The sequence below is a fragment of the Cinclus cinclus genome, chromosome 3, assembly GCF_963662255.1.
Source record: "Cinclus cinclus chromosome 3, bCinCin1.1, whole genome shotgun sequence".
In the NCBI taxonomy this organism is placed as follows: Eukaryota; Metazoa; Chordata; class Aves; order Passeriformes; family Cinclidae; genus Cinclus; species Cinclus cinclus.
The window spans coordinates 1,295,584-1,316,858 of NC_085048.1; the positions used below are offsets into that span (position 1 = coordinate 1,295,584).

Genomic DNA, 21,275 nt, shown 5'->3' on the forward strand with positions numbered 1-21,275 from the left:
TGACCCTGAGTGACACCTCAATGACCCCTGAGTGACCCTGAGTGACCCCTGAGTGACCCCTAAGTGACCCCTGAGTGACCCCGAGTGACCATGAGTGACCCCTGAGTGACCCTGAGTGACCCCGAGTGACCCCTGAGTGACCCCTGAGTGACCCTCAGTGACCCCGAGTGACCCCGAGTGACCCCTGAGTGACCCCTGAGTGACCCCGAGTGACCTCTAAGTGACCCCTGAGTGACCCTGAGTGACCCTGAGTGACCCCGAGTGACCCTGAGTGACCCCTGAGCGAACCCTGAGTGACCCCGAGTGACCCCTGAGTGACCCCTGAGTGATCCCTCAATGACGCCTGAGTGACCCCGAGTGACCCTGAGTGACCCCTGAGTGACCCCGAGTGACCCCTGAGTGACCCTGAGTGACCCGGAGTGACCCCTGAGTGACCCTGAGTGACCCCGAGTGACCCCTGAGTGACCCCGAGTGACCCTGAGTGACCCCTGAGTGACCCGGAGTGACCCCGAGTGACCCCTGAGTGACCCCTGAGTGACCCTGAGTGACCCCTGAGTGACCCTGAGTGACCCCTGAGTGACCCGGAGTGACCCCTGAGTGACCCTGAGTGACCCCGTGTAACCCCTGAGTGACCCCTGAGTGACCCGGAGTGACCCTGAGTGACCTCTGAGTGACCCCTGAGTGACCCCGAGTGACCCCTGAGTGACCCGGAGTGACCCCTGAGTGACCCTGAGTGACCCCGAGTGACCCCTGAGTGACCCCGAGTGACCCTGAGTGACCCCTGAGTGACCCGGAGTGACCCCTGAGTGACCCGGAGTGACCCCTGAGTGACCCTGAGTAACCCCGAGTGACCCTGTGTGACCCCTGAGTGACCCTGAGTGACCCCTGAGTGACCCGGAGTGACCCCTGAGTGACCCCGAGTGACCCTGAGTGACCCCTGAGTGACCCCGAGTGACCCCGAGTGACCCCGAATGACCCCTGAGTGACCCTGAGTAACCCCTGAGTGACCCGGAGTGACCCCTGAGTGACCCGGAGTGACCCCTGAGTGACCCTGAGTGACCCCGAGTGACCCCTGAGTGACCCCGAGTGACCCCGAGTGACCCCTGAGTGACCCGGAGTGACCCCGAGTGACCCCTGAGTGACCCCGAGTGACCCTGAGTGACCCCGAGTGACCCCTGAGTGACCCTGAGTGACCCTGAGTGACCCCTGAGTGACCCCTGAGTGACCCCTGAGTGACCCCTAAGTGACCCCTGAGTGACCCTGAGTGACCCCGAGTGACCCCGAGTGACCCCTGAGTGACCCTGAGTGACCCCGAGTGACCCTGAGTGACCCCTGAGTGACCCTCACTGACCCCGAGTGACCCCGAGTGACCCCTGAGTGACCCTGAGTGACCCCTGAGTGACCCCGAGTGACCCATGAGTGACCCTGAGTGACCCTGAGTGACCCCGAGTGACCCCGAGTGACCCCTGAGTGACCCCGAGTGACCCTGAGTGACCCCGAGTGACCCCTGAGTGACCCCGAGTGACCCATGAGTGACCCCTGAGTGACCCTGAGTGACCCTGAGGGACCCCTGAGTGACCCTGAGTGACCCTGAGTGACCCCGAGTGACCCCGAGTGACCCCTGAGTGACCCCGAGTGACCCTGAGTGACCCCGAGTGACCCCTGAGTGACCCTGAGTGACCCCGAGTGACCCGCAGTGACCCCGAGTGACCCCGAGTGACCCCCGAGTGACCCCTGAGTGACCCTGAGTGACCCCTGAGTGACCCCGAGTGACCCCGAGTGACCCCTGAGTGACCCTGAGTAACCCCTGAGTGACCGCGAGTGACCCCTGAGTGACCCCTGAGTGACCCTGAGTGACCCCTGAGTGACCCGGAGTGACCCCTGAGTGACCCTGAGTGACCCCGAGTAACCCCTGAGTGACCCGGAGTGACCCCTGAGTGACCCCGAGTGACCCCTGAGCGACCCCCTGAGTGACCCTGAGTGAACCCTGAGTGACCCCGAGTGACCCCAAGTGACCCCGAGTGACCCCTGAGTGACCCTGAGTGACACCTCAATGACCCCTGAGTGACCCTGAGTGACCCCTGAGTGACCCCTAAGTGACCCCTGAGTGACCCTGAGTGACCCCGAGTGACCCTGAGTGACCCTGAGTGACCCCGAGTGACCCCGAGTAACCCCTGAGTGACCCCTGAGTGAACCATGAGTGACCCCGAGTGACCCCTGAGTGACCCCTGAGTGACCCTCACTGACCCCGAGTGACCCTGAGGGACCCCTGAGTGACCCTGAGTGACCCTGAGTGACCCCGAGTGACCCCTAAGTGAACCCTGAGTGACCCCGAGTGACCCCGAGTGACCCCTGAGTGACCCCGAGTGACCCCAAGTGACCCCGAGTGACCCCTGAGTGACCCTGAGTGACCCCTGAGCGAACCCTGAGTGACCCCGAGTGACCCCTGAGTGACCCTGAGTGACCCCGAGTGACCCCTGAGTGACCCCGAGTGACCCCGAGTGACCCCTGAGTGACCCTGAGCGACCCCGAGTGACCCCTGAGTGACCCTGAGTGACCCCTGAGTGACCCCGAGTGACCCCGAGTGACCCCTGAGTGACCCTGAGTAACCCCTGAGTGACCCCGAGTGACCCCTGAGTGACCCCGAGTGACCCTGAGTGACCCCTGAGTGACCCCGAGTGACCCCGAGTGACCCGGAGTGACCCCGAGTAACCCCTGAGTGACCCGGAGTGACCCCTGAGTGACCCGGAGTGACGCCGAGTAACCCCTGAGTGACCCGGAGTGACCCCGAGTAACCCCTGAGTGACCCCGAGTGACCCCTGAGTGACCCCTGAGTGACCCTGAGCGACCCCCTGAGTGACCCCTGAGTGACCCTGAGTGACCCCGAGTGACCCCTGAGTGACCCCTGAGTGACCCTGAGTGACCCCGAGTGACCCTGAGTGACCCCTGAGTGACCCTGAATGACCCCTGAGCGACCCCTGAGTGACCCTGAGTGACCCCGAGTGACCCCTGAGTGACCCGGAGTGACCCCTGAGTGACCCCGAGTGACCCCGAGTGACCCCGAGTGACCCTGAGTGACCCCTGAGTGACCCCGAGTGACCCCTGAGTGACCCCGAGTGACCCCGAGTGACCCCTGAGTGACCCCGAGTGACCCCGAGTGACCCCGAATGACCCCTGAGTGACCCCGAGTGACCCCGAGTGACCCCTGAGTGACGTTGAGTGACCCCTGAGTGACCCCTGAGTGACCCCGAGTGACCCCTGAGTGACCCTGAGTGACCCCGAGTGACCCCTGAGTGACCCCCGAGTGACCCCGAGTGACCCCGAGTGACCCCTGAGTGACCCTGAGTGACCCCGAGTGACCCCTGAGTGACCCCTGAGTGACCCCGAGTGACCCCGAGTGACCCCTGAGTGACCCCTGAGTGACCCTGAGTGACCCCTGAGTGACCCTGAGTGAGCCCTGAGTGACCCTGAGTGACCCCTGAGTGACCCCGAGTGACCCCTGAGTGACCCCTGAGTGACCCTGAGTGACCCCGAGTGACCCCTGAGCGACCCCTGAGTGACCCGGAGTGACCCCTGAGTGACCCTGAGTGACCCCGAGTGACCCCGAGTAACCCCTGAGTGACCCCTGAGTGACCCCGAATGACCCCTGAGTGACCCTGAGTGACCCCGAGTGACCCCTGAGTGACCCTGAGTGACCCCTGAGTGACCCCGAGTGACCCCGAGTGACCCCTGAGTGACCCTGAGTAACCCCTGAGTGACCCCGAGTGACCCCTGAGTGACCCGGAGTGACCCCTGAGTGACCCTGAGTGACCCCCTGAGTGACCCCGAGTGACCCCGAGTGACCCCGAGTGACCCCTGAGTGACCCTGAGTGACCCCTGAGTGACCCCGAGTGACCCCTGAGTGACCCCTGAGTGACCCTGAGTGACCCCGAGTGACCCCGAGTGACCCCTGAGTGACCCTGAGTGACCCCTGAGTGACCCCGAGTGACCCCTGAGTGACCCCTGAGTGATCCCTCAATGACGCCTGAGTGACCCCGAGTGACCCTGAGTGACCCCTGAGTGACCCCGAGTGACCCCTGAGTGACCCTGAGTGACCCGGAGTGACCCCTGAGTGACCCCTGAGTGACCCTGAGTGACCCCGAGTGACCCCTGAGTGACCCTGAGTGACCCCTGAGTGACCCCGAGTGACCCCGAGTGACCCCTGAGTGACCCTGAGTAACCCCTGAGTGACCCCGAGTGACCCCTGAGTGACCCCGAGTGACCCCGAGTGACCCCGAGTGACCCCGAGTAACCCCTGAGTGACCCCGAGTGACCCCTGAGTGACCCTGAGTAACCCCTGAGTGACCCCGAGTGACCCCTGAGTGACCCCGAGTGACGCCTGAGTGACCCCGAGTGACCCCTGAGTGACCCCTGAGTGACCCTGAGTGACCCCTGAGTGACCCCGAGTGACCCCTGAGTGACCCCTGAGTGATCCCTCAATGACGCCTGAGTGACCCCGAGTGACCCTGAGTGACCCCTGAGTGACCCCGAGTGACCCCTGAGTGACCCTGAGTGACCCGGAGTGACCCCTGAGTGACCCCTGAGTGACCCCGAGTGACCCCGAGTGACCCCTGAGTGACCCTGAGTGACCCCTGAGTGACCCCGAGTGACCCCGAGTGACCCCTGAGTGACCCTGAGTAACCCCTGAGTGACCCCGAGTGACCCCGAGTAACCCCTGAGTGACCCGGAGTGACCCCTGAGTGACCCCGAGTGACCCCTGAGTGACCCCTGAGTGACCCTGAGTGACCCCGAGTGACCCCTGAGTGACCCGGAGTGACCCCTGAGTGACCCCGAGTGACCCCGAGTAACCCCTGAGTGACCCTGAGTGACCCCGAGTGACCCCTGAGTGACCCTTAGTAACCCCCAGTGACCCCGAGTGACCCCTGAGTGACCCGGAGTGACCCCTGAGTGACCCCGAGTGACCCCGAGTGACCCCTGAGTGACCCCGAGTGACCCCGAGTGACCCCGAATGACCCCTGAGTGACCCCGAGTGACCCCGAGTGACCCCTGAGTGACCTTGAGTGACCCCGAGTGACCCCTGAGTGACCCCGAGTGACCCCTGAGTGACCCTGAGTGACCCCGAGTGACCCCTGAGTGACCCCTGAGTGACCCCGAGTGACCCCGAGTGACCCCTGAGTGACCCCGAGTGACCCCTGAGTGACCCCTGAGTGACCCCGAGTGACCCCGAGTGACCCCTGAGTGACCCCTGAGTGACCCTGAGTGACCCCTGAGTGACCCCTGAGTGACCCTGAGTGACCCTGAGTGACCCCGAGTGACCCCGAGTAACCCCTGAGTGACCCCTGAGTGACCCCGAGTGACCCCTGAGTGACCCCGAGTGACCCCGAGTGACCCCTGAGTGACCCTGAGTGACCCCTGAGTGACCCCGAGTGACCCCTGAGTGACCCCTGAGTGACCCCGAGTGACCCCTGAGTGACCCTGAGTAACCCCTGAGTGACCCCGAGTGACCCCTGAGTGACCCCTGAGTGACCCTGAGTGACCCCTGAGTGACCCCGAGTGACCCCTGAGTGACCCTGAGTAACCCCTGAGTAACCCCGAGTGACCCCGAGTGACCCCTGAGTGACCCTGAGTAACCCCTGAGTAACCCCGAGTGACCCCGAGTGACCCCTGAGTGACCCTGAGTGACCCCTGAGTGACCCCGAGTGACCCCTGAGTGACCCCTGAGTGACCCTGAGTGACCCCGAGTGACCCCGAGTGACCCCGAGTGACCCCTGAGTGACCCTGAGTGACCCCTGAGTGACCCCGAGTGACCCCTGAGTGACCCCGAGTGACCCCTGAGTGACCCCTGAGTGATCCCTCAATGACGCCTGAGTGACCCCGAGTGACCCGGAGTGACCCCTGAGTGACCCTGTGTGACCCCGAGTGACCCCTGAGTGACCCTGAATGACCCCTGAGTGACCCCTGAGCGGCCCCTGAGTGACCCTGAGTGACCCCTGAGTGACCCTGAGTGACCCTGAGTGACCCCGAGTGACCCCTGAGTGACCCCTGAGTGACCCCGAGTGACCCCTGAGTGACCCTGAGTGACCCTGAGTGACCCCGAGTGACCCCTGAGTGACCCCTGAGTGACCCTGAGTGACCCCGAGTGACCCCTGAGTGACCCTGAGTGACCCCTGAGTGACCCGGAGTGACCCCGAGTGACCCCTGAGTGACCCTGAGTGACCCCGAGTGACCCCTGAGTGACCCGGAGTGACCCCTGAGTGACCCCGAGTGACCCCTGAGTGACCCCTGAGTGATCCCTCAATGACGCCTGAGTGACCCCGAGTGACCCCGAGTGACCCCTGAGTGACCCTGTGTGACCCCGAGTGACCCCTGAGTGACCCTGAGTGACCCTGAGTGACCCCGAGTGACCCCTGAGTGACGCTTAGTGACCCCTGAGTGACCCCTCAATGACCCCTGAGTGACCCGGAGTGACCCTGAGTGACCCCGAGTGACCCTGAGTGACCCCAAGTGACCCCTGAGTGACCCCAAGTGACCCCTGAGCGGCCCCTGAGTGACCCTGAATGACCCCTGAGTGACCCCTGAGTGACCCTGAGTGACCCCTGAGTGACCCCTGAGTGACCCCGAGTGACCCCTGAGTGACCCCTGAGTGACACTGAGTGACCCCTGAGTGACCCCGGGTGACCCCTCAATGACCCCTGAGTGACCCCGAGTTACCCCGAGTGACCCCTGAGCGACCCCTGAGTGACCCTGAGTGACCCCTGAGTGACCCCGAGTGACCCCTGAGTGACCCCGAGTGACCCCTGAGTGACCCTGAATGACCCCTGAGTGACCCCTGAGTGACCCCTGAGTGACCCCGAGTGACCCCTGAGTGACCCCTGAGTGACCCTGAGTGACCCCGAGTGACCCCTGAGCGGCCCCTGAGTGACCCTGAGTGACCCCGAGTGACCCGAGTGACCCCTGAGTGACCCCTGAGTGACCCCTGAGTGACCCCTGAGTGACCCTGAGTGACCCCTGAGTGACCCCGAGTGACCCCTGAGTGACCCCTGAGTGACCCTGAGTGACCCCGAGTGACCCCTGAGCGGCCCCTGAGTGACCCTGAGTGACCCCGAGTGACCCCTGAGTGACCCTGAGTGACCCCGAGTGACCCGAGTGACCCCTGAGTGACCCCTGAGTGACCCTGAGTGACCCCTGAGTGACCCCGAGTGACCCCGAGTGACCCCTGAGTGACCCTGAGTGACCCCGAGTGACCCCTGAGTGACCCCGAGTGACCCCGAGTGACCCCGAGTGACCCCTGAGTGACCCCTGAGTGACCCCTCAATGACCCCTGAGTGACCCCGAGTGACCCCGAGTGACCCCGAGTGACCCCTGAGTGACCCCTGAGTGACCCCTCAATGACCCCTGAGTGACCCCGAGTGACCCCGAGTGACCCCGAGTGACCCCTGAGTGACCCCGAGTGACCCCGAGTGACCCTGAGTGACCCCTGAGTGACCCCTGAGTGACCCCTCAATGACCCCTGAGTGACCCCTGAGTGACCCCTCAATGACCCCTGAGTGACCCCTGAGTGACCCTGAGTGACCCCGAGTGACCCTGAGTGACCCCTGAGTGACCCCTCAATGACCCCTGAGTGACCCCTGAGTGACCCCTGAGTGACCCCTGAGTGACCCCTGAGTGACCCCGAGTGACCCCGAGTGACCCCTGAGTGACCCCTGAGTGACCCCTGAGTGACCCCGAGTAACCCCTGAGTGACCCTGAGTGACCCCTGAGTGACCCCAAGTGACCCCGAGTGACCCTGAGTGACCCCTGAGTGACCCCTGAGTGACCCCTGAGTGACTCCTGAGTGACCCCAAATCCCTCTTCGTATCCTGACCCCATTCCCACTCCATTCCCAATCCCATTCCCAGACCTGATCCCATTCCCACCTCCCACCACCATTCCCAAATCCTGCCTGGTGTTACTGAATCCAATTCCACTCCCAGTCCTGATCCCGATCCCATTCCCACCTCCCACCATGACCCCCAGATTCCCCTGCTATTCTCACTCCCAATCCCATTCCTGTTCTCATTCCCAATCCCACTCCAAATCCCATTCCCAATCCCACTCTAGTTCGCATTCCCAATCCCATTCCCACTCCCAATCCCATTCCCAATCCCACTCCCAATCCCATTCCCAATCCCACTCCAGTTTGCATTCCCAATCCCATTCCCACTCCCAATCCCATTCCCACTCCCAATCCCATTCCCACATTCCCATTCCCACATTCCCATTCCCACATTCCCACTCCCGTTCCCATTTCCCACTCCCGTTCCCACTCCCCACTCCCAAATCCCCCCCAAAATCCCCCCCAAACCCCCGACCTGCTGCTGGCTCTGCTCCTCCAGGTTGAGTTTGACTTCCAGGGATTGCCGCGCTTCCAGGAACGCCTTCCGGTGCTTCCGGTCGGCCATGACGTAGGACATGGATCCCACGGTGAGCGCGCACAGGTACACGCACACGTTGGACAGCAGCTGCGGCCCCGGAACGACGGACGGGACGGACGGGACGGACGGGACGGACGGACGGGGTTCGGGGGTCCAAGGGGCGTTCCCGGTGGAAGAACCGCCGGGATTCGGGATTGGCGGCGCGTCGGTGGGGAGGAACGGCGGGAATTGGTTAGCGCGGGGAATTTGGGATCGGGGGGTTTTTTTGGGACGGAACGGCGGGGATTTGGGATCGCGGGGTGATCGGGATGAAACGGCGGGAATTTGGGATGGTGGGATCTTTGGGATGGAACTGCGGGAATTTGGGATGGTGGGATCTTTGGGATGGAACTGTGGGAATTTGGGATGGTGGGATCTTTGGGATGGAACTGCGGGAATTTGGGATGGTGGGATCTTTGGGATGGAACTGCGGGAATTTGGGATTGTGGGATCTTTGGGATGGAACTGCGGGAATTTGGGATGGTGGGATCTTTGGGATGGAACTGCGGGAATTTGGGATGGTGGGATCTTTGGGATGGAACTGCGGGAATTTGGGATTGTGGGATCTTTGGGATGGAACTGCGGGAATTTGGGATGGTGGGATCTTTGGGATGGAACTGCGGGAATTTGGGATTGTGGGATCTTTGGGATGGAACTGCGGGAATTTGGGATGGTGGGATCTTTGGGATGGAACTGCGGGAATTTGGGATGGTGGGATCTTTGGGATGGAACTGCGGGAATTTGGGATTGTGGGATCTTTGGGATGGAACTGCGGGAATTTGGGATGGTGGGATCTTTGGGATGGAACTGCGGGAATTTGGGATTGTGGGATCTTTGGGATGGAACTGCGGGAATTTGGGATGGTGGGATCTTTGGGATGGAACTGCGGGAATTTGGGATGGTGGGATCTTTGGGATGGAACTGCGGGAATTTGGGATGGTGGGATCTTTGGGATGGAACTGCGGGAATTTGGGATGGTGGGATCTTTGGGATGGAACTGCGGGAATTTGGGATTGTGGGATCTTTGGGATGGAACTGCGGGAATTTGGGATGGTGGGATCTTTGGGATGGAACTGCGGGAATTTGGGATTGTGGGATCTTTGGGATGGAACTGCGGGAATTTGGGATTGTGGGATCTTTGGGATGGAACTGCGGGAATTTGGGATGGTGGGATCTTTGGGATGGAACTGCGGGAATTTGGGATTGTGGGATCTTTGGGATGGAACTGCGGGAATTTTGGATGGTGGCATCTTTGGGATGGAACTGCGGGAATTTGGGATCACAGGGTGATCGGGATGAAACCGAGGGAATTTTGGATGGTGGCATCTTTGGGATGGAACTGCGGGAATTTGGGATTGTGGGATCTTTGGGATGAAACTGCGGGAATTTGGGATCGCGGGGTGATCAGGATGAAACAGTGGGAATTTGGGATCATGGGATCTTTGGGATGGAACTGCGGGAATTTGGGATCGTGGGATCTTTGGGATGAAACAGCGGGAATTTGGGATCGCGGGGTCTTTGGGAAAAAAGCAAGAATTTGGGATCACAGAATATTTAGGGAAAAAATGGGGGATTTGGGATCCTGGGGTACTTGGGATGAAACAGCAGGAATTTGGGATCAGAGGATATTCAGGAAAAAAAAAACAGGAATTCGAGATCGTGGGACATTCAGGGAAAAAAAAAACAGGAATTTGGGATCAGGGGATATTCCAGGAAAAAAAACAAAAAATCAGGAAATTGGGATTGTGGGACATTCAGGGAGATAAAAAACAGGAATTTGGGATCGTGGGATATTCAGGGAAACAAATCAGGAATTTGGGATCGTGGGATATTTCAGAAAAAAACAAAAAAAAACCCCAGGAATTTGGGATGGTGGTATTTTCGGGATGCCAGAGCAGGAATTCCGGGATGAGCGGATCCACCGCGGCCCCCGTGATCCCATTTTGGGATAAACTTCGGGAATTCCGGTGGGAAAAAGCGGCTCCGGGGTGGGGGGGGGGGGGGAGGGGTGGGGGATTTGCGCCCGGAAAAATCCCTGGGGGATTCCCGGTGCTCAGAATCCCGGAGATGTTTTGGAAAAAGGCGGCAGCCGGGAGGATCCCGAGGGGATCCTGGAGGATCCCGGGGGGATGGAAGAGGTTCCTTGGGAATTGCAGCGCTTGGAGCGAGAAAGATCCGGAAAAACACAGCCATGGTTCCCAATCCACGGAATTGACGGAGCTCCGGACCCGCCTGGAATGGCCAAAAATTTGGGAGCTGCTCTGTTCTGTCCCATTGGGAAAATCCAGATCCCAAATTCTGTGGGAAAAGCTCCGATCCCAAATCCCAAATCCTGCGGGAAAAACTCCGATCCCAAATTCTGCAGGAAAAGCTCCGATCCCAAATCCCAAATTTCGTGCGGAAACTCAGATCCTGAATCCCAAATTCTGTGGGAAAAGCTCTGATCCCAAATCCTGCAGGAAAAGCTCCAATCCCAGATCCCAAATTCCATGGGAAAATCTCCGATTCCAGATCCCAAATTCCGTGGGGAAAACTCTGATCCCAAATCCTGCAGGAAAAGCTCCGATTCCAAATTCCAAATTCCGGGGGAAAAGCTCCGATCCCAAATCCCAAATTCTGCGAGAAAATCTCCAATCCCCTGATCCCAAATTCTGCGGGAAAAGCTCCAATCCCAAATCCCCAATCCTGTGGGAAAAGCTCCAATTCCAGACCCCAAATGCAGATGGAAAATCTCCAACAAGGAGGAGACCCCAGACCCAAAAATCTGCGGGAAAATCTCCGATCCCAGATCCCAAATCCCAGACCCCAAAAATCCCATTCCAGGTCCCACATTTTGTAGGAAAATTTCTGATCTCAAATCCCAAATGCTGTGGGAAAATCTCCAATCCCGGATCCCAAATTCTTTGGGAAAAGCTCCGATCCCCTGATCCCAAATGCAGTGCAAAACTTCCAACACGGACGAAATCCCAAATTCTCTGCGAAAAGCTCCGATCCCTAATCCCAAAGTCTGCAGGAAAAGCTCGATCCTAGATCCCAAATTCTGTGAGAGAAGTTCCAATCCCGGATCCCAAATTGTGTTTGGGAATCTCCGATTCCGGATCCCAAATCCCAGACCCCAAACATCCCATCTCAGATCCCGCGTTTTGCAGGAAAAATTCTGATTCCAGATCCCAAATTCTCTGGGAAAAGTTCCCGTCCTGCAACCCAAATCCTGTGGGAAAAGCTCCAATCCCAAATCCCAAATCCTGCGGGAAAAGCTCCGATCCCAAATCCCAAATCCTGCAGGAAGAGCTCCGATCCCAAATCCTGCAGGAAAAGCTCCAATCCCAAATCCCAAATCCTGCGGGAAAAGCTCCGATCCCAAATCCCAAATCCTGCAGGAAAAGCTCCGATCCCAAATCCCAAATCCTGCAGGAAGAGCTCCGATCCCCTGATCCCAAATCCTGTGGGAAAAGCTCCAATCCCAAATCCCAAATCCTGCGGGAAAAGCTCCGATCCTAAATCCCAAATTCCGTGGGAAAAGCTCCGATCCCAAATCCCCAATCCTGCGGGAAAAGCTCCGATCCCAAATCCCAAATCCTGTGGGAAAAGCTCCGATCCCCTGATCCCAAATGCAGTGCAAAAATTCCAACATGGCTGAAATCCCAAATCCCAAATTTTGGGAGAAAAGCTCTGATCCCAGACCCCAAATTTAGCGGGAAAAGCTCCGATCCCAAATCCCAAATGCTGTGGAATATTTCCAACATGGAGGAAATCCCAAATCCCAAATTCTGCAGGAAATCTCCGATCCTAGACCCCAAATCCCAAAAGCTCTCATCCCAGATCCCACATTTTGCGGGAAAATTTCTGATCTCAGATCCCAAATTCTTAGGGAAAATTCCCATCCTTGATCCCAGATCCTACAGAAAAATCTCCGATCCCAGATCCCAAATTTTGTAGGGAAATTTCTGATCCCAGATCCCAAATCCTGCGGGGAAAATCTCCGATCCCAAATCCCAAATGCAGTGCAAAATATTCCAACACGGAGGAAATCCCAAATCCCGCGGGAAAATCCCCCACCCCAATTCCCGATCCTTGGGGATCCTCCCGAATTCCAGCTGCTCCCTCCCCCTTTAGGCCGATCCCAAAAGCAGCCGTGCCCTCGGGAACCAGCCCGGTTATTCCCGGACACGTCGTTCCCAAGGTTTTCCCGGCTCCGGAGGCTCCGTGCCCGGGCAATGATTAACTCGGAGTCGGTCTGGCCGGATATTCCTGCTTTTCCCAAATCCCAAAGCGCGATTGGGATCGTCCCTCAGCTCTCGAGGAAAATCCGGGAACGGATCCCATTCCCACCCCATTCCCAAACCTGCCTGGAAAGCTCCCGTCCATCCATGGGATCCTGCCCGTTCCCATCCCATTCCCATCCCCACCCCATTCCTGTCCCCTTCCCTGTCCATCCCCATCCCTGTCCCCGTTCCCATTCCCATCCCCATTCCCGTCCCCTTCTCTGTCCGTTCCTACCCCATTCCCATTCCCACATTCCCATCCCCATTCCCCCATTCCCATTAACCCCTCACCTGCCTGACCACCACCCCTCCATCCATGGGATCCTCCCCATCCCCATCCCCATCCCCACCCTCATTCCCATTCCCATATTCCCATCCCCTCACCTGCCTGACCACCACCCCTCCATCCATGGGATCCTCCCCATTCCCACCCTCATTTCCCATTCCCATCCCCATTCCCATTCCCATCCCCATTCCCCCATTCCCATTAACCCCTCACCTGCCTGACCACCACCCCTCCATCCATGGGATCCTCCCCATCCCCATCCCCATTCTCCCATTTCCCCCATTCCCATTCCCATCCCCATTCCCATTCCCATTCTCCCATTCCCCCATTCCCATTAACTCCTCACCTGCCTGACCACCACCCCTCCATCCATGGGATCCTCCCCATCCCCATCCCCATTCTCCCATTTCCCCCATTCCCATTCCCATCCCCATTCCCATTCCCATTCTCCCATTCCCCCATTCCCATTAACCCCTCACCTGCCTGACCACCACCCCTCCATCCATGGGATCCTCTCCATTCCCACCCCCATTCCCATTCCCACATTCCCATTAACCCCTCACCTGCCTGACCACCACCCCTCCATCCATGGGATCCTCTCCGTCCCCATCCCCATTCCCACCCTCATTCCCATTCCCATATTCCCATCCCCTCACCTGCCTGACCACCACCCCTCCATCCTCCTCCTGCTCCTCCTGCTGTCCCCTCTGGAAGGCGGCGGCGATTCCCAGGAGCAGCGCGTGTCCCCCGCAGGACGCGGCCGTGAGCAGCAGGATCCGCGCCAGGCGCAGCGGCAGCGTCAGGAAACAGGAGAAGGCGAAGAACGCCTGCCACCCCACCGCGTCCACAGCCTCTGGAAAACTCCTGCGGAATTCCAGCCCCAGCAGCCCCCAGAGCTGCGCCACCATCAGCGCCCACAGCGCGCACGGCAGGAATTTCTGGGAAAAGCGCTCCGGTAACAAGCGGGATTTTAAAACCAGGAAAAGCGAACCGTGGGCGACCAAACCGAGCAGCGCGGCCAGCGCCGGGAAAAGTTTTTCCATGCGGGAAAAAGCGGCGCACATTCCCAGGATGTAGCAGTCGAAGAGGGCGGAGAACACCACCAGCACCAGCAGCGTCTCGTGGCGCTGGCGGCGGAAATAAGTCTGGTACAGCTTTTCCAGGGATTCCGGGGAGAAGGAAAAACGCCGGGAATGCGGCAGGCACGGGCAGCGAGGAGCCGGAGTTTCCTGGGATCGGCGGATCCCGGAGCCATCGGGATCCGATGGGAAGCTCAGGGAATAATCGGCGGAGTATTCGACCGAGAATTCCGGCTCGGAGAATTCGGCGAGGTTCCGGGGCATCCTGGAATGATGGATGGATAGGGATGGAAAGGGATGGAGAGGGATGAATGGACTGGGATGGAATTCCCGGGTTTTTTTGATTTAATTTTTTTGGATTTTCCCACCCCACCCCCACCCCCCCCCCCCCAGAGGGAATGTTGGGATGCTCTCAGCGCAGCGTCACTCGCGGCATCGCCATCCTGCCGGGCCTTCTTCCCGCTTTTCCAGCTGCTCCAAGGCCGGGAAAACGCCGGGATTGGGAATTGCGGGCGGTGGCGGAGGAGGGGAGGTCGGGATTCCCGGATTATTCCCGGATTATTCCCGGATCATTCCCGGTTTGATTCCTGGATCCTTCCCGGCCGATTCCCGGTTCTTCACCGGCTCCTCACCGGCCGATTCCCGGCAAATTCCCGGTTCTTTCCCGGCCGATTCCCGGCAAATTCCCGGCCGATTCCCGGTTCCTTCCCGGCAGATTCCCGGCCGCAATTCCCGGCTTGATTCCCGCTTCTTTCCCGGCCGATTCCCGGTTCCTCCCCGGTTCCTTCCCGGCTGATTCCCGGCCGCAATTCCCGGCTGACTCCCGTCCAGGATTCCCGGTTCCTCCCCGCTTCTTTCCCGGCAAATTCCCGCTTCCTTCCCAGCCGGGATTCCAGGCTTGATTCCCGGTTCGTCCCCGGCTCCTTCCTTTCCCTGCTCCTTTTCCAGGTGCTTTCCCGGCTTTCCCAGCTCTGCCCCAGAGATGTCGCGATGTCTCCCCTGCTCCTCCTTCCCGAGCTTTTCCCGGCTCGCCTTTCCCGAGATGCCTCGTTCCCGCCGGGATGCATGGGATGGGGTGGGAGATCCGCAAATCCCGGGAAAAATACCAGGGGGAAAAAAAAAAAAATCCAAAAAAAAAAATCCAGGAATAACGCGAAGCTGGGATGTAAGGGATGTTATCCCGACAGCTTTTCCCGATTCTCGCATCCCGACTTTTTTCTTTTTTTTTTCCCGGGATAGGGGAGGGAGCGGGACCATGGGGGAAAAAAGAAATCGGGATGGAAGCAGGAAAAGCGGGAAGGGTTTTTCCCGGGATTTGGGGCGGTCCCGCCTCCCGTAACCCTCTCGCTGCCGGCAAAAAACAAAAAAAAACAAAAAAAAATTAAAAATCAAAAGAAAGGGGGAAAAAATTCCCGGGGGAATTCGGGCGTGGCTGCGTTCTTGCTTCCTCCATCGTCATCCCATTATCCCATTACCCCATTATCCCATTATCCCAGTATTATCCCATTATCCCATTACCCCATTACCCCATTATCCCATTATCCCATTATCCCACTATCCCACTATCCCATTATCCCATTATCCCATTACCCCATTATCCCATTATCCCAGTATTATCCCATTATCCCATTACCCCATTACCCCATTATCCCATTATCCCAGTATTATCCCATTACCCCATTACCCCATTATCCCATTATCCCATTATCCCATTATCCCATTACCCCATTACCCCATTATCCCATTATCCCATTACCCCATTACCCCATTATCCCATTATCCCAGTATTATCCCATTATCCCATTACCCCATTATCCCATTATCCCAGTATTATCCCATTATCCCACTATCCCACTATCCCATTATCCCATTATCCCATTACCCCATTACCCCATTACCCCATTATCCCATTACCCCATTACCCCATTATCCCATTACCCCATTACCCCATTATCCCATTACCCCATTATCCCATTACCCCATTATCCCATTACCCCATTATCCCATTATCCCATTACCCCATTATCCCATTACCCCATTATCCCATTATCCCATTACCCCATTACCCCATTACCCCATTATCCCATTATCCCATTATCCCATTATCCCATTATCCCATTACCCCATTATCCCATTACCCCATTATCCCATTACCCCATTATCCCATTATCCCATTATCCCATTACCCCATTACCCCATTATCCCATTACCCCATTACCCCATTATCCCATTACCCCATTATCCCATTACCCCATTATCCCATTATCCCATTACCCCATTACCCCATTATCCCATTATCCCATTATCCCATTAACCCATTACCCCATTACCCCATTACCCCATTACCCCATTATCCCATTACCCCATTACCCCATTACCCCATTATCCCATTACCCCATTATCCCATTATCCCATTACCCCATTATCCCATTACCCCATTATCCCATTACCCCATTATCCCATTATCCCATTACCCCATTATCCCATTACCCCATTACCCCATTACCCCATTACCCCATTATCCCATTACCCCATTATCCCATTACCCCATTATCCCATTACCCCATTATCCCATTATCCCATTACCCCATTACCCCATTATCCCATTACCCCATTATCCCATTATCCCATTATCCCATTACCCCATTATCCCATTACCCCATTATCCCATTACCCCATTATCCCATTATCCCATTACCCCATTTCCCCATTATCCCATTACCCCATTACCCCATTATCCCATTACCCCATTATCCCATTACCCCATTATCCCATTATCCCATTACCCCATTATCCCATTACCCCATTATCCCATTACCCCATTACCCCATTATCCCATTACCCCATTATCCCATTACCCCATTATCCCATTACCCCATTACCCCATTATCCCATTATCCCATTACCCCATTACCCCATTACCCCATTACCCCATTACCCCATTATCCCATTATCCCATTACCCCATTACCCCATTATCCCATTATCCCATTACCCCATTACCCCATTACCCCATTATCCCATTACCCCATTACCCCATTACCCCATTATCCCATTATCCCATTACCCCATTACCCCATTACCCCATTATCCCATTACCCCATTACCCCATTATCCCATTATCCCATTATCCCATTATCCCATTACCTCATTTTCCCATTATCCCATCCCGTGGGAATGCGGGGCTGGAATTTCAGGAATTCCAGGAGTTCTTGGCTTTATCCCGATTTTTTTCTTGGTTATTCCCAGGGATTCTCTGGGAATTTCGGCGTCTCCCAGCCCGGGGGTTTATTCCCAATTTTTTCCCCCTTTTCCAAGGAATTCCCTCCATTCCCGGCTCCCCCAGTTTGGGATGGGATCCAGATCGTTCCTGGTTTCTCTCCGAGAAGGAATTTTGGGAATTTGGGAAGTGGGGAAGGGTCTCGCTTCCCTTTTCATTCCTCGGAATAAAAATCACAATGAATCCCCAAAAATCCCTTTAAATATCCCAGAGAAATCCCAATAAAAATCCTAAAAAAATCGCAATAAAGAAAAATCCCAATAAGAAATCCTAATAAAATCCCAATTAAAATATTATTTTAAAAAAACCCAATAAAAATGTAAAAATCACAATAAAAATATTTTTTAAAATCCCAATAAATAATCCCAATAAACCCCAATATATAAAGGTCCCAATAAAAAATCCTAAAAAATCCAAATAAATAAATTTTTAAATCCAAATAAATCCCAATAAAAATCACAATTAATATCACAATAAATCCCAATAAAAATCCCAATTAAAATCCGAAGAAATCCCAATAAATCCCAATTAAAATCCCAATTAAAATCCCAGTTAAAATCCAATAAATCCCAATTAAAATCCCGATAAAAATCCCAATAAATCCCAATAAATCCCAATAAAAATCCCAATAAATATCCCAATTTAAATCCCAATAAAAATCCCAATTTAAATCCCAGTAAATCCCAATAAATCCCAATTAAATTCCCGATAAATCCCAGTTAAATTCACAGTATAAATCCCAATTAAAATCCCAATAAATCCCAATTTAAAAAAAATTCCTTTAAAATATCCCAAATAAATCCCTAAAAAAATTTCTAAAAAATCCCAATAAATCCCAGGAAATTCTTTAAAAATCCCAATAAAAATCCCAATGAAAATCCCAATAAATCACAATAAAAATCCCAATAGATCCCAATTAAAATCCCATTAAATCCTAATCAAAATCCCAATTAAAATCCCAATAAATCCCAATTTAAATCCCAATAAATCTTAATTAAATTTCTAATAAAATCCTAATAAATCCCAATATATATCCCAATAAATCCCAATTAAAATCCCAATTAAAATCCCAATAAAATATCCCAATATAATTCCCAAATAAATTCCTAATTACAATTCCAATAAAAATTCCAATTATAATCAAAATAAATCCCAATTAAAATCCCAATTAAATTCCCAATAGATCCTAATCAAAATCCCAATGAAAATCTCAATAAATCCCAATTAATTAAATTTTACAAAAAAATCAAAATAAAATTCCCAATAAATCCCAAAAAACTCCCAATAAAAATCCCAATGAAAATCCCAATAAATCTCAATAAATCCCAATGAAAATCCCAATAAATCCCAATAAATCTTAAATAAATTTCCAATAAAATCCTAATAAATCCCATTATAAATCCCAATGAAATTCCCAAATAAATTCCTAATTACAATTCCTATTAAAATCCCAATGAAAATCCCAATAAATCCCAATTAAAATCCCAATAAATCCTAATGAAAATCCCAATGAAAATCCCAATAAATCCCAATTAATCTTAATTAAAATCCCAATAAAACCCCAAAAAATCCCAATTAAAATCCCAATAAATCCCAATTAAATTTCAAAAAAAATCCCAATAAAATTCCCAATAAATCCCAAAAAACTCCCGATAAAAATACCAATATAAATCCAATGAATCCCAATTAAAATCCCAATAAATCCCAATGAAAATCCCAATAAATCTCAATAAATCCCAATAAATCTTAATTAAATTTCCAATAAAATCCTAATAAATCCCAATATAAATCCCAATATAAATCCCAATAAATCCAAATTAAAATCCCAATTAAAATCCCAATAAAAAATCCCAATAAAAGTCCCAAATAAATTCCTAATTACAATTCCAATTAAAATACCAATAAAAATCAAAATAAATCCCAATTAAAATCCCCATAAATCCTAATCAAAATCCCAATGAAAATCCCAATAAATCCCAATTAATCTTAATTAAATTTTACAAAAAAATCCCAATAAAAATCCTAATTAAAATCCCAATAAATTCCCATTAAAATCCCAATAAATCCCAATTACATTTAAAAAAAAATCCCAATAAAATTCCCAATAAATCCTAAAAAACTCCCAATAAAAATCCCAATATAAATCCCAATGAATCCCAATTAAAATCCCAATAAGAATCCCAATAACTCCCAATAAAAATCCCAATAAAAATCCCAATAAAAATCCCAATGAATCCCAATTAAAATCCCAATAAATCCCAATGAAAATCCCAATTAAAATCCCAATAAACCCCAATAAAAATCCCAATAAAATCCCAATAAATGCCAATAAAAATCCCAATAATAATCCAAATAAATCCGAATTAAAATCCCAGTAAATTCCCATTAAAATCCCAATAAAACCCCAATAAAATCCCAATTAAAATCCCAATAAACCCCAATAAAATCCCAATTAAAATCCCAATAAATCCCAATAAAATCCCAATTAAAATCCCAATTAAACCCAATTAAAATCCCAATTAAAATCCCAATTAAAATCCCAATTAAAATCCCAATAAATCCCAATAAATGCCAATAAAAATCCCAATAAAAATCCCAATAAATTCCAATAAATCCGAATTAGAATCCCAGTAAATTCCCATTAAAATCCTAATTTAAACCCCAATAAAATCCCAATTAAAATCCCAATCAACCCCAATAAAAATCCCAATAAACCCCAATAAAAATCCCCATAAAACCCCAATAAAAATCCCGATAAATTCCAATAAATTCCCAATTTTATTTTTTTTTTCCAGGGAAATAAATAAATAAATAAATAAATAAACCCCACGGAAAATCCGCACGGAAAGGGGGAGAAAAATCCCAAATACTGCACAGAAAAACGGGATAAAAAAATTGGGAAAATCCCAAATTCCTGCAGGAATTCCCGGGAATTGGAAACTCTGGGGGACGGGAGAGAATTCCAGAAAATTCCGGAAAATTCCGGAAAAATTCCGTAAAGAAATCCATCAAATCCAGAAAGAAAAAAAAATAATCTTGGGACTGGAGCTCTTCCCAGAATTCCAAAGTTTTTCCTGGAATTCCAAAGTTTCTCCCAGAATTCCAAAGTTTTTTCTCAGAATTCTGAAATATTTTTCCCAGAATTCCAAAGTTTTTTCCCAGAATTCTGAAGTTCTTTCCTGGAATTTGGAATTTATTTTCCCAGAATTCCAAAGTTTTTTCCCAGAATTCTGAAATTTTATTTCCAGAATTCCAAATTTTTTTTCCCAAAATTCCGAAGTTTTTCCCAGATTTCTAAAATTTCTCCCAGAATTCTGAAGTTATTTCCTGGAATTCCAAACTTTTTCCCAGAATTCCAAAGCTTTTCCTGGAATTCCGAATTTTTTTCTTGGAATTCCAAAATTTTTCCCAGAATTCCAAAGCTTTTCCTGGAATTCCAAAGTTTTTTCCCAGAATTCTGAATTTTTTTCCTGGAATTCCGATTTTTTTTCCCAGAATTCCGAAGTTTCTCCCAGAATTCCAAAGTTTTTTCCCGGAATTCTGAAATTTCTTCCCAGAATTCCAAAGTTTTTTCCCAGAATTCTGAATTTTTTTTCCTGGAATTCTGAATTTTTTTCCCAGAATTCCAACGTTTTTTCCTGGAATTCCAGAGATTTTCCCCAGAATTCCAAAGTTTTCCCCAGAATTCTGAATTTTTTTCCCGGAATTCCAAAGTTTCTCCGAGAATTCCAATTTTTTTTTCTGGAATGCCAGAGATTTTTCTCAGAATTCCAAAATTTTTCTGAGGATTCCAAATCTCTTCCCAGAATTCCAAAGTTCTTCTGGAATTCTGAATTTTTTTTTTTTCACAGAATTCCAAAGTTTTTCCCGGAATTCTGAAATTTCTTCCCAGAATTCCAAAGTTTTTCCTGGA

At 52.6% G+C, this 21,275-nt stretch overlaps 1 protein-coding gene across 1 annotated transcript in view; it reads right to left on the reverse strand.

Annotated features, from left to right (window-relative positions):
* The window catches only part of ADCY3 (adenylate cyclase 3), a 40,403-nt gene extending 26,056 nt beyond the window's left edge, over positions 1-14,347 (reverse strand). The window contains exons 1-2 of the mRNA XM_062489588.1: positions 13,661-14,347; positions 8,352-8,501 (exon numbers count right to left, since the gene is read on the reverse strand). Of these exons, the coding sequence (XP_062345572.1) occupies positions 8,352-8,501; positions 13,661-14,347 (837 nt within the window). The remainder of the gene's footprint in view (positions 1-8,351; positions 8,502-13,660) is intronic.
* Between the last annotated feature and the right edge of the window lie 6,928 nt (positions 14,348-21,275).